General features: G+C 39.6%; 1 protein-coding gene across 1 annotated transcript; it reads left to right on the top strand.

Annotated features, from left to right (window-relative positions):
- The first annotated feature begins 755 nt into the window (after positions 1-755).
- Positions 756-8,803, top strand: KNOP1 (lysine-rich nucleolar protein 1). The gene is made up of 4 exons (XM_010010796.1): positions 756-2,153; positions 5,600-5,668; positions 6,127-6,204; positions 8,492-8,803. Exons 1-4 carry the CDS (start codon positions 756-758, stop codon positions 8,801-8,803), a joined length of 1,857 nt encoding a protein of 618 aa, XP_010009098.1.
- The last annotated feature ends 3,768 nt before the right edge of the window (positions 8,804-12,571 follow it).

Raw genomic sequence — 12,571 nt, 5'->3', positions numbered from 1 at the left:
GGCGTGCGGGTCACCGCGGTGCGCTTGGGGGTTGAAGGGTTGCGGTAGGTGCCTTGCAGGAGGCACTTAAGGAAACCCTGTGGGTGAGTTATTGATTGAGGGGTGGGAGACCACGAGGGTTCGTCAGCAAAGGCAGGGGTGTCACCGGGTGGGTACCACAGGCGTCTGCTGTAACCTGTGCATAGGCACGAGTGTCCCAAAACACAGAGCAAGGACGAGAAATCACAAACAGAAGCAAATTCAAGGTAATTACTAAGGTGTCTTGAAAGGGTCCTGTAATGCCAAGTGGGCAGTAAAGGGATGTGAAGTTCAGTGTTTGTAAGTGAAAAGTTATACATATGTGGAAAACCACCTTAACTCCACATCCGTACATATATACGCACATATACACACGCACACACACACATATATATGCACATATATAGTATCTGCTCTGTCACTTGGGAAAGATGTCTTAGAGGGTAGCTAAATCTGTGAAAAGGTCATGCTTGGCAGCTGGCAGAGACAGATAAAAAGTTACAAACTAGCAAGGACAGCACTAAAGAACAAGATGAAAAACCTCCTCTTGGCCACTCGGGTACACTCTGTTTTCAGTGCTGCATGTGCTTCTGGTTCCCTCTATCACAGAAAGCAGATTGTGAAACCGGAAAAAGAGTGATAATGAGAAATACGGGATGCTTTCAGAGTAAAGGGAGACCAAATAGCCTGGGACTTGTTGAAGCTGTGCACTAACATCTCCATTTCATTTGTTTAGAATGATAAAGAAAAAGAGAAAAGAAGTTCACGAGGAACCTGTACAGAAAAAGAAAAAGGTGAAAAGGAGTAAGAGCCAGACTATCACTAAAATTGAGAAGGATGTTCAAAATGTCCTTAAAATTGAGGACGATGATGAGCTGGAGACAAAAACAAAGGTAAGGAAAAAGGAAAAATTAAAGGATGAACATTCAGACCAATTAGAACTGAAGAATAAGAAGAAGAAAAAGAAGAAAAAGAAAGCTGGCTCTGAATTACTGAAAGAAGCACATTCAGAAAGCTTTGTGAATGTAGAAGGCCATCTGGATTCAGAGCCTAAAGAAGAATCAGAGGAACAAATTAAAACTGTCAAAAAGAAGAAAAAAAAAGTCCAGTGTCATTCCTTCTTATCATTGGGGAATAATGAGAGTAGTGATGTGGAGCTTTCAAATCATCATGCAGATGGTACTAATGAAAATGAATTTGCTTTTAAAAAGAGCAGAAAGAAGACTGCTTTGAATTTGGAATTGGATTGTGAAGTAACCAAGAAAAAAAAGAAGAAAGGCATTTTTTTGTGTTCATTAGAGGACATTGAGGACAGTGAACATGAACAGTCTGAAAAAGTTCCTAAAACCCTACAGAAATATATTTCACAAGAAAAACCTTTTCCAGGCAAACTCCATGGAACAGATATTACCCAGAATGATGGGGAGAGTTATGTGAAAAGAAAAAAGAGGAAGAAAAAGAAAAATAACCCTGACTCTTTTTTACCACTAGTAGATAACCAGGACAGTATCTGTGGAGTTCCCGATAGCCCCACTGCATTAAGTGACTTTGGAAAAAGGCAAAGAAATGATTCCTTGGAAATTACACTGACAAATAGAGAGGAAGAGGACACTGCTGAGAACTCTGGAAGTAGCAGAGAGACCAAGAGGAAGAAGAAGAGAAGAAAAGATACTTCTTCCTTAACACATAAAGATAATAAAGACTACAGTCACAGAGTTCCTGATGAGCATCTCCCAGCACAGCAAGAAATTGAGTCTGAGGAAGAAGAGCTTTCTGGGAGAAAAAGCAGGAAGATTATAAATGATAATCATGAAGTCATCAAGAAGAAAAAGAAGAAGAAGAAGATTCGGAAAGAGGAGGATTCAAAAGTTGTGCTAAAAAACGACAGTGCATCGAAAAGCCAAAAAATACCACTACTGGAAAGCACTAAAAAGAATCAGGAGAGGGAAATGAAGCAAGAGGAATGTGTCACAGGAGACACTGTAGATGGGGTATTATGCAACAGTAACCACACACACTGTGACAGAAAAAGGCAGAAAAGAAAAAAAGAACCACCCCAGGACTCTGCTGAAGAACCAGGTTCAAAAGCAAACACAAAAAAGATCAAAGGAGAAGATGTGGGAAATGAGGCACTGGTAAGTTGTAAAGAAGAGGATGTCTCTGCTGAGGAATTGAAAGCTTTGTAGGCAGGCAGTTTCCTCCTGCAGGCTGCTCTGCCTGTTCAGACTGTTGGGATACATTTAGGTCATTAGGGGCTTCCTCTGGGGTTTGAGAAGCAGGATCAGCTGATCTGTTGATTTCAGCATGTAACAGTTGTGAAACAAATGCTTTTTAATGCCAGCTGTTGTAGTGATCGAGTGTTTTGGCTGTGAAAATGTAAATACTACAAAAAAGAAAACTAGTATGTACAGACATCAGTGTTGTTCTGTCCCTCTTCCCGTTGCTCTTGGCAAAGTGGCAACACTCCTGTAAACCAGGATTTTAATACGATGTCATTTAACCTGAGCAGATTGGTAACATTGGCAGCATGAGTGTATCTAACTGTGTTAGACTTTTCCTTAAGCTTTTGCTGCTGTTGATGCTGGAATTGCATTGTTAGAAACAAGGGGGGAATTCAGCCAAAACCTGTTGTCTAACTTGGACAAAACTTTAGAGAAATTCCTAAGAGTCCTAAGTGTAGACTAAGCATAGAGCACTGACGTATGAATTCCAATAGAAAAATACTAGAGAACAACCTGAACTCAAATTCTTAATTAAAAAAAAAAAAAATCTATGCAAGACAATAAGTAGATACAAGAACTGTAGAAATTATACCTGAAAGTAACTGGAATTATATCCAGACTGGCTGTTAAAGGAAATCCCATCCTAGAGTCTTGCAGTACTGCCATTTCTGAGGTGAAACAAACATGGAGAGGAACTGATGAAAGATTTGAAATATAGAGATTTCTTCTTTGATTCCTTCCCCCAATTTCCCCTCCCCCCCCCCAAAAAAAGGGGGTATTAAGATCTTGTTTTATTGCTTTAACTTTCTTTTTTTTAACTTCTCTTTTTTTAATCTGATTAGGATATTATTTTAGAGTTATTTAAGTGCCTAAAGTTAGTACCTACATGCCTAACCTCTGTTGTTACCGTTGAGGATTAAGCTGTGAGATGTTCAGAAATTCAATAGGTACCTGTCTGTATTTTTACTACTTAACTTTGAAAGTGGCTCACTGCAAGTGAGTAGGAGCTTGCTTTGATTTTCAGAGGTAATGGGAAACTGTGCTCCAGTTGTTTTTTATCAAGAACTTTGGATATTTGGCTTGCTTCAAGATCTAGTAAATAAAGATTTCTGTGAATGGGATAGGGTGGGCTGCAGCGCTGGCTGCCTCTCAAGCCCGCTTCATGGTGTGCTTTGCTTTGTTATGCACTCCTGCATGCAGTTTCTTCATGTTCTATGGAAACCCGACAGCTTTCTGGTATCTGGCTAATAATTAAATACAGATTTATATAAACAGGTTCTTCAGTTTTCATGGAGACCCAGATAGAGGCTTTTCCACAAAGGTTTGTGTTGGAAGTGTGTATGCTTCTCAGTCACCAGGTGAGCAGATGTTTGGGGCTTTGTCCTTAGGTTTCTCTTTGTGACCATTCAAAGGACAAGGTGGTTTTATTGCTGGGATATATTTTTCTAATTAAATTGACATTGGCTTTCTGAAACTGTTAGACATTATTTAGATTCTTGTAGCTGCTCACATTCTGTGGAGGCAAGATAAGCCTAACAACAAGTAAAATCTCATGATGAATTACAACGGAAAACACAGCAAATACCTTGCAAACAGTTGAGGAGAAGGGCGTAGGGTGATATATGTTTTGTTTCTCTTTCCCATATTCAGCTCTGCCCTATAATAAGAAGAAGTACTTCAGGGAAATTCTCCTGAAGATTGAGAAGTCTCAGTAAATCAGTTCTAGAGAAATGTAGTTCCTGCCAGGCCAAAAGACGCTGCTGTAGCAAATGGCTGATAATGTCAGTCTTGCATTTAACTGTGCCATAGTCCTAACACATTTTCTTGTTTACAATATGTCACACACGCTGCAGCATGCCTTGAAAAATCCTCTGCTGGGCTTGTGCAGCAAGTAAAAAATGAGTTTTCCAAGACAATGTGGAGTGACACCCACTTAATGATCACCGTTTTTTCCACTGGAGGCCATTACAGTCAACTTAGGCAGAGCGAGGACTCGGTTTACCTCTTTGAAGTTTTTTGCCTGCAGATAGCATAATCCTACCACTTGTGAACGTGCTCCCCTTCATGAAGTGGGGGGAAGACTTCCACTCCTGGAGGGGTAATTTTTGCCCTGCAGCAGGCCAGCGACAGGCTGTGAATTGGCAGGGATGGGGATGCACCCTTCCTCCTTCCTCGTCTTCCACTTGACCTTCCAGCTAGAAAAAAAAGTAACATTGCAGCTGTTTGCAGAATCCTGTCACATCAGTTCTGCTTGTTTTAATAGATCTGAAAAGACAGTACCAGGCCATCTAGAAGTAAATTGGGCTTTTGGTTTTTCTTTTTCATCCAAGGGAATGAGCTCTCCTTATTGCAGTGTTCTCGCATTTTTAATGGTGCATGTACTTGTGTGTGTGTGTGAAATCAGTACATAAAAGGTGGCTTTGGAAAATGAGCTAAATCATTCATGGCTTTAAATAAAACTATAAACCCTAAAAAAAGTAACAACAGCTTTTGCTGACAGAAGTATGTTACAAATCTTTTCCTTGTCTTAGTGTTCCCTGGCTGTTTCATGCTTGGATTGTTATGTTAGCTGTATCAATAGATCTTCCCTTTGGCCACCTTTTCCAGGCTGGTCTAAAGCTTATGGCTCTAATTTACCCCTGTCCTGGACTTATTACTTATCCCGTTACACTGGATGCCCCAAAATCTCACCTTCGTAAAAGAAAGGCTGAGGGCAGTGATCTAGAAGTGCCAGTCAATGGGAGCAGAACCTACTGAAGAACTGCACTTCAGAGAAGTTCTAAGTATTTGTCTGCTTGGGGGCCTTGACACGATTTACCTTGTGCTGTCCTGCCCAGCCATACCTGCTCTGTCTCCACATCAGCCCCTCATTCCTCACTCCCGAATGTGGAACCAATGTGCTGTTTGCTGCCATTGTAGGAGACACTTTATGTATGTGTGCACCTCTCCCTGTGCTCTTTCCAGGTTTTTAAACTTACTTTAACTTCTACTCTGTTCCCTACTTGAAATATGAACTTTTATGAAATGGTTTTATTTGAAATGACCCTGTCTGCAAACATTACTGTATGTGCCAGTGATGTTGGCAGGTCCATTTTAATGTGTGAATTTAAAGAAATCCCTTATCCTCTTTGTTTGAAAGGAGGGGGGGAAAAAAAGTATCTCTTGCTTGGGGAGACAATCTCTCCATAGAAATACACAGCTTTAATTGACATTTCCAGCTTAGATTTGACTATATCTTGCCTCACAATAGTACTACTTTATTGCTTGGTGGTTTTACTACTTTTGTAGTCAGAGTTATGTAAATGCTTATTAACCAGAATAGATAAAAACATTCATACAAGCTTTTTTCTGTTTTGCAGGAATATGGGGATGATGTAACTATTGTGAAGGAAAAGAAAGGAAACTGTGATGAAGTTAACATAGACAAGGTATGCTTTGTCTTATTAAAGCAATTCAGCATTTAATGTATGGATAGAATTCGTAACAAAACACCTTTGTTGCTTGTCTGTGCCAAGATTTCCCTAGATAGAGCTCTGCTTAAAGTGTTTTACCTTCCATGCGTTAAGTCCACAGCTTCAGTCAACGTCTGAGTAGCTTATTAAGTTAAATACGGGTTTCTTTGCTTCCCATTAACCTTGGCAGTTTCAGTGTAGCTGTTACCTGCAGTTAGAAGACAAAATATATCTGATACAGGAAAATGTTCATTTAAAATACCACTAGAAAAATCACAGTTCTCATGTTGAGCGTGTAAATGGATCACATGCAACTATCCTTGCAAAATTCTGAAGAGAACTAATTATTTTAGCCTTCCCTTTTCCTTGTGAATGACATTAACTCATTTAACATGCAGAAGATAGTGTCTTGTGCTGTTTTTTCTGCATGCTAGGTGAGGCGGCAGGCTCTGCAAGAAGAAATTGATAGAGAATCTGGCAAAACTAAGGTTTTCAGTCCCGAAGTGGAAAAGGTATGTATGAACTTAGACCTTGATCTGACAGAAATACTGTGCCCCAGAGCAAGTTCCTGAAAAAAGCACTCGCTCTTTGTATGAGGCTCAGGTACATGGCTTGCCACAACATTCTTCCTTTTGACTGTAAATTTAAGGCCATGCTATAGAAGAAGTTAGTACAATCCCAGGAGAGTCTGGGAGCTGACCAGTGAGCTCCAACAGCAGTTGGCATTGTACAGTGCTGTAATGCCAGCATCAGTCCTCAAAAGCAGCGTTTTCTCTGGTTCCTCTGGAGAATGTCAAAATGCTGCAGAAGCGTTTTATGCTGACTATGAAATACAAATAATTCTAGACTATGGATACAGCAGTCACTGAATTGCATCTGAATTGTTATGTGGAAGACATTGAGAAATGGGTGAACATAGAAAGGTAAAAGGGATGACAACTGATAAGACGTGTGTGATATTTACAGTCAGTCCTCTCCTAACTTTTACATCTTTCTTCTGCTTTTTTGAAAGATTATTCTTTGCTTTTGCATCCTACTCAGCCTGCCTCCTGACAGGTATACATTAAGGTAGTAGAAACTGTTGCAGTAGTGTAGTAGGAGTAATAAGATTTAGGAGGAGAAAAAGCTTTGTTTGTAATTCAGTATTCTTAGTTGTTTCTCACAAGAGTGCCAGTATGCCTAGAAAGTTGGAATATACCTCACTGAAATGCCAGAAACAACTCCTGTAGGTTTTTACATGGTGGGAGGCAGACTGCAATAGCTCTGGAACTGCAACTATCTAATAGCCTTTGAAGTCATTGAGAAAAATGACATCCTTGGCAGGGGATCTCCGTTCTGTGGAGCTCTGTCTCTGTTTAGTAGTACACAGAAGAATAGAAAATTAATTCATCAGCTTCACAGAGTGAGCTGGAAATGCTGCAGCAAAAGCTATGTGTAGAGCCTGCCAGTGCTTCACTTAAAAGAAATTACAGAGTTTGACAAGCCATAATTATTTCTGCATCTGTGCAGATGTCTCCCGTTCCAAAGGGAGGACACGTATTTATGTGTATGTGCACGTGTCTGTCACAGAGCTCGGCTTATACAGCAATTTGTCTTTGAGCAAGGTAAAAATACTGAAGTATTATGGATAGCTTTCTTTTAACAGCAGGTATTCTGGCCTCTGATAGAGAATGATACTCCAGCCTTGCATTTTTTTTAGCTTAAAAAACCTGCTACAGCTTGCCTGCAATATTGTGTAGCATGCTGTGTGTCATGTTGGCTGTCGAGTGGAGAATGACTGTTTCGTGCAAGCTGTAACTGTTCAGTTGGAAGGATTTCAGCCTTACATTAAACACACCACTAAATTCACGTTTTTTCCTTTGATGTAGCCAGCTCAGTCTATTTAATATCACCCCCAATTTTAAAGGAAAAATTGGGAGTAGCAGTCCTGCCAGAAACAGTTATAAATTACTCCAGAGCTCCTACATATAGCTTGGGAGTCAAATAAGATCCTTAGATAATGAAGCCGAAAGTAGGTAAGCCGAAAGTTCATGAACTTTATAAATCATATGATGTGTCTTTGGTTATCCACAAATGGCTGAATTCTCATTTTACTTGTACATTGGCTGTTCTCTCAGAAGGAAGACAGCTGTACACAAAACAAAAATCCTGAAGGAGTAAACTAGTTCAAAGAATACAGCGAGAGGTGAATACAAGTAGTAGAGCAAGCTGCACGGGAGGGGAGGTTTTCAGAGTACTATATTTAGTCCTATCAGATAAGGGTTCGCCCTTAGATTTGCACCCTTGTGAGAAGTGGGATGAGACTGCAAATATTACTCAAAGCTTGAGAGCCGGATTGAACACTGTCTCCAAAACTAAGGTAACAAAACACAGCTAAAACCCGCAGGTACCTAACTAGGCAACAGGAAAATGAGAAGATAACTGTATGAAGTGACAGAGTGAAAGAGGATTATGCCTGTCAATTGTCTTAGAATAAAAGGAATGATTGGGCAACGTCTGGCGCTTTCAGCATTATCCAGAGTGCAGAAAAGCCAAGATTCCTAAGACAGAGGGAAAGGAGATTCTCAAAGTGCATTAAACCTTGTCTCCAGCTTAAATGAACTGCAGTGCTAATGAAGATGCACTCATGCAGGGTTGTGTCATTCTTTTATCACACCCTTCAAGAGATACGACCTGTGAAATAACTCTTTCTCACCCTATTGTTGTAGTTGGTTCTGTTCTCATGGTACACAGCCAGAAACTGTTGTCCTTGATCTTGGTATTACTTAATTTTAGCACTAACCTTGTTTTGCTTCACAGGGTACAAAGTTTGGCCAGTGGAGTACAGCTGCTTTTCAAAGTTCTGAGCAACAAATGAAGTTTTTTAGACTGATGGGTGGCTTTAAAAAGGGCTCTGTGCCTATCCAAAATCTCTCAGCAACTACAAACAAACCAAACATGGCTCTGAACAGGGAAGGGGAGGAGAAGTTACAGCAGGCTCTGAAGATGGAATTTGATAAAGCAATGGACTTGAAGCAACATAGAGGAATTGGTCTTGGATTTCAACCTGCTGCCAGCAAAAAAGTACACATAGACAAATATACATCCAGATCTATAAAATTCAAAGATTAAAACTGAAGTAATAGAAGGAATGAAAATTCAACAGGCAAATTTCTTTCCACTTTCCACATCTTTTTACTTGATATAAAATACAAAATATTTAAGAAATTTGATTTATGGGCACTTGTAGTACAAGTTGTCAACTGCATACACCAGAGCTGAGCCCTCACTTCAGCTAAGCAGTAAGTTTTTGACACCTTTACAATGTTTTCTACAAGGCAAGAGACAGCCTGCTTCAAAGATTGAAACTACATAGGCAGTGCCTGAAACTTGTTGACACTTAGTAAATTTTTTTTAAAAGCTGATTTTATAAACTTATTTTTAGCTACATCTCAGTGATTCAAAAGGATTTTGGTGTTCTGTAAAATCTTGACATTTTGCACTCAGTGAGTGGTACGAAGTGATGGTGTTTTACTTTGAAGAAACACTACTGGTATGCCTACAAATTTGATGAGGGTAGACTTTTAAACTCAGAAACTAGTTTCTTAAATATTAGCATCATCATTATAATAATGAATAGTGTTGAACATCCTCTATATTTTATCTAGGCTCTGGCAGCTGCATTTTCAAGCAGCAGCTGTTACCTGCAAATGAAGGTAAACGCTTTGTGGACAGCAGCACTAAATGTATGGATCTAGGCTTCCTCAATTATAGAAAGCAAGGCAATTTTAATCATGTGCTTATTGGGTTTATTATACATCAGTCTGAACGAAATTTCTAACTTTTGCTTTTTCAGACAATCTGCACTTTCACTGGCTTTTAAATAAGAGCACAAAACGTGAGACTGCAATTGTGTATGTTATGTTCAGAATTCAGGGGTCCAAAGCAGTCTATCGGTGTCTTGCTTGAAGTTATAAAAAGATAGTGGAAAACCATCATGTATTTTATTACTGGCTGTGCCATCTGTTATGGGAGACAGTGTGAACTTCCAGCGTAACTTTGGTTTTTAAGCAGAACAAGGTGACCATTTCTTGTGTCTATGCCTGCCTTACTGTAATAGTGGCCAACTTGCAGGGGAACCCCAGCCCCCAGAATTAGGTTACTGTCTCTACTTAACCACGTCACTCGTTCTGCTGAATTACCTCTTGTTTTTAATAAGAACATGCCAATCGAACTACTAAATTTCTTGCTCTTTTAAGGCATCCTCATTTTCCTACCTGAAAGCAGCTGCCTCCAGCAGAAAATGCACTTAAACCAGCAGCTGGTTCCACTATATTTTGGGCAACTCCTGAGGGGAAATGAAAATTATGGAAAGGCTCCTGCTTAAGGGGTTGCTATGAATCCATTCCCATACCTGGGACAAGGGAGATGCTGAACCACTTCCTGCAGGGTTTTTGAGGAAACATCTCCTTTATAGTGTCATTTAAAACCACTACTACCTCAGGATGAGTCTGTTTTGCACCAGTGCTCTCGAAGTTCAGTGACTGGCTTCAGCCAGCACTTCTAGGCTTCAGCTTTTGCTTTACTTAAATCCAGGTAGTGGAGGTTCTGCTTTCTGTTCCAAGACAAATGCTGAATTCAGGCCCACAGCTATTTGCCTAGCAAAAAACCTGAATTAAAATAAAGGAACAGGTAAGAAAATGTCAACCAGTGACTTCATTTAGGAAGAAAGGGATAGCACATACAGCTTTCTGCTGCAGAGCCAGTCCTGGCTGGGTAGTGACCAGTCTTGCACTACCACTAACGATATGCTGAAGGTGGTATTTGTCCTAGCTTTGCCTTTGAGTAAGAACTTTTTTCCCCCATCTAGAATTGCATAATGTATACCAGTGTGTTGCTCACCTGTAGCTTCATGGCTGGCCTGGCACCTTTCTCGTGATGATAATGCACACATGGAAATGCAGTCTGAAAATCAAGACACATACCTGGGGAAAAAAACTGTCAGGTTTTTTCAAGCAGATAAACTTGGTCTGCCTTGTGTATTTGCTACATACAGGAGAAGGAGGAGGTCTGTAATAAGTAGAGTGCTTTAACTAAAATTTATTTTGCTCTATCATGGAAATAAGCCAAAAGCAGTTTATTAGAGTGGTTGTGTTAGCTTCTAAGCTAGATGTTTATAGAGTTTACTTCTGATAACTAAGCAGAGTTTTCGCCTGTTCTTGAGCTATTTTTGCACTAATAAAAATAGTAGTAAAACATTTCTCATGGCGGTGTTGCATCAATAAAGAAACCAAAGTAATACTGTGCTTCAAAGACAACAGGCAAAAACGGGTGCCTGCATGGAGAAGAGGAACAGTGGGCATGCCTGCAAGCCTGTTCTAAGGGTCTCTATTTTACAGAATCTGGAGGAACTCCACACTGGGTTTAGAGAAGTACATTTGCCCCCAGAGGCTATATCTGCCATACCACAGCTGCTTAGTGTGACCCACTTGGTGGTTTAGAGAGCTCAGAGTTTAATCCCACTTACCCAGTTTGTGGTTTATGTTTCCACACCCAACAGGAAGAATCATCTACATGCTGTTGAGAGTTGTTATGTGCAGGTGCAGCAAGAAGGAAAGCTAAATTAAAGTGGGACATGATAACATATCATTTCAATATCTATGTGCACTTTATATAGAATTATTTAAGGAACATCAGTATAATCAAAATGGCCATGTACTAAGAGTTGGAAAGGTTCTGTATCAAGTTGATACTACTTCAGAATTATCTTGTATTCCTGCAATTTTACTTAGGTTACAGACACTGTTTGTACCAGGACAAAAGAGTCCTGGTTCATTTCTTTACAACTTTAATACAAAATACATATTTTAGACGTACCCTGCTTCTGTAACCACTGAGGAGATGAAAAACATGCAGCAAGAATGCTTTAAGAATTTGGGTGGTATTTATTATCAGCTTGCTAACTCCTTAAATATATGGTTTTAGCAAAATTGATTACTTGTTTCACCCTAACAAAATAAAGTGGCTTTGTGCAGAACTGTATCTTAATATCTATATACAGATTTAGCTCATTAAAATACTTACCACTAAGCAAAACCAGAAATAGATGCAAGGTCTCAACATGGTTCCTTACCATGGAACAGAAGTGGTGAGAGTGACATGTTATTAGGTGTAATAGCAGTACATGTAACTTAATTCCACAAGGGTAAGGTGATAAATCTGTACACACAAAGTCCCCAAGAACAAAGAGATGAATTGCAAATTGTTTTATTCAGGGCTAGTGTACTTTGCAAACACAGAGTACTTTGCATACATTTCCATTTTTCTCTGCAGACAGCACTTACTTAAAGATTCTTTCCATTTTACAAAACAACACTGAACTAAAATGAAAGCATAAACATGTCCATGAAAACGTACTGCAGAAATTAGAACAGTAACACCTTGGCCATTTTTCTCTTTTACTGGAACTGACCAAACCAATGTTGGCAGCATCCCAAAGCAGAAAGATGACTTAGTAGGATTATTATATTGAAATGTTGGTTTCTACAGAGGGGAAAGACTATTCTGCATGTGGGATGACGTCTGGAAGCTGTGAGTTGATCTCTGCAGATTACCTTCTTTCTTTGTTGCTAAAATGACAACAGTTAGATTTCTAAAGGCTTTTGCAACCATAGAGGTTCAAAATACTGTTTACTGAATCTAAATCAGCATTTAATAAGAACGTAGAGGTAAAACTGGAAACAAATTCAGGTTAAATTATTGCACTCAGAACAGTTTTACCTTTACCTGTGTCCAAGTAAATCTGTCACACTAAGTAAAATAAAAATGCACTGAATGCCTCCAGTCACAATCTAGTCACAATCAGTGATTTTGGGCCTTGGTTACACACTCCCTTGTGCA

Source organism: Nestor notabilis, unplaced genomic scaffold, assembly GCF_000696875.1.
Source record: "Nestor notabilis isolate BGI_N333 unplaced genomic scaffold, ASM69687v1 scaffold14233, whole genome shotgun sequence".
Classification (NCBI taxonomy): Eukaryota; Metazoa; Chordata; class Aves; order Psittaciformes; family Psittacidae; genus Nestor; species Nestor notabilis.
Note: the sequence above shows the minus strand (reverse complement) of the source record. Positions and strands in the feature narration are given on the sequence as shown.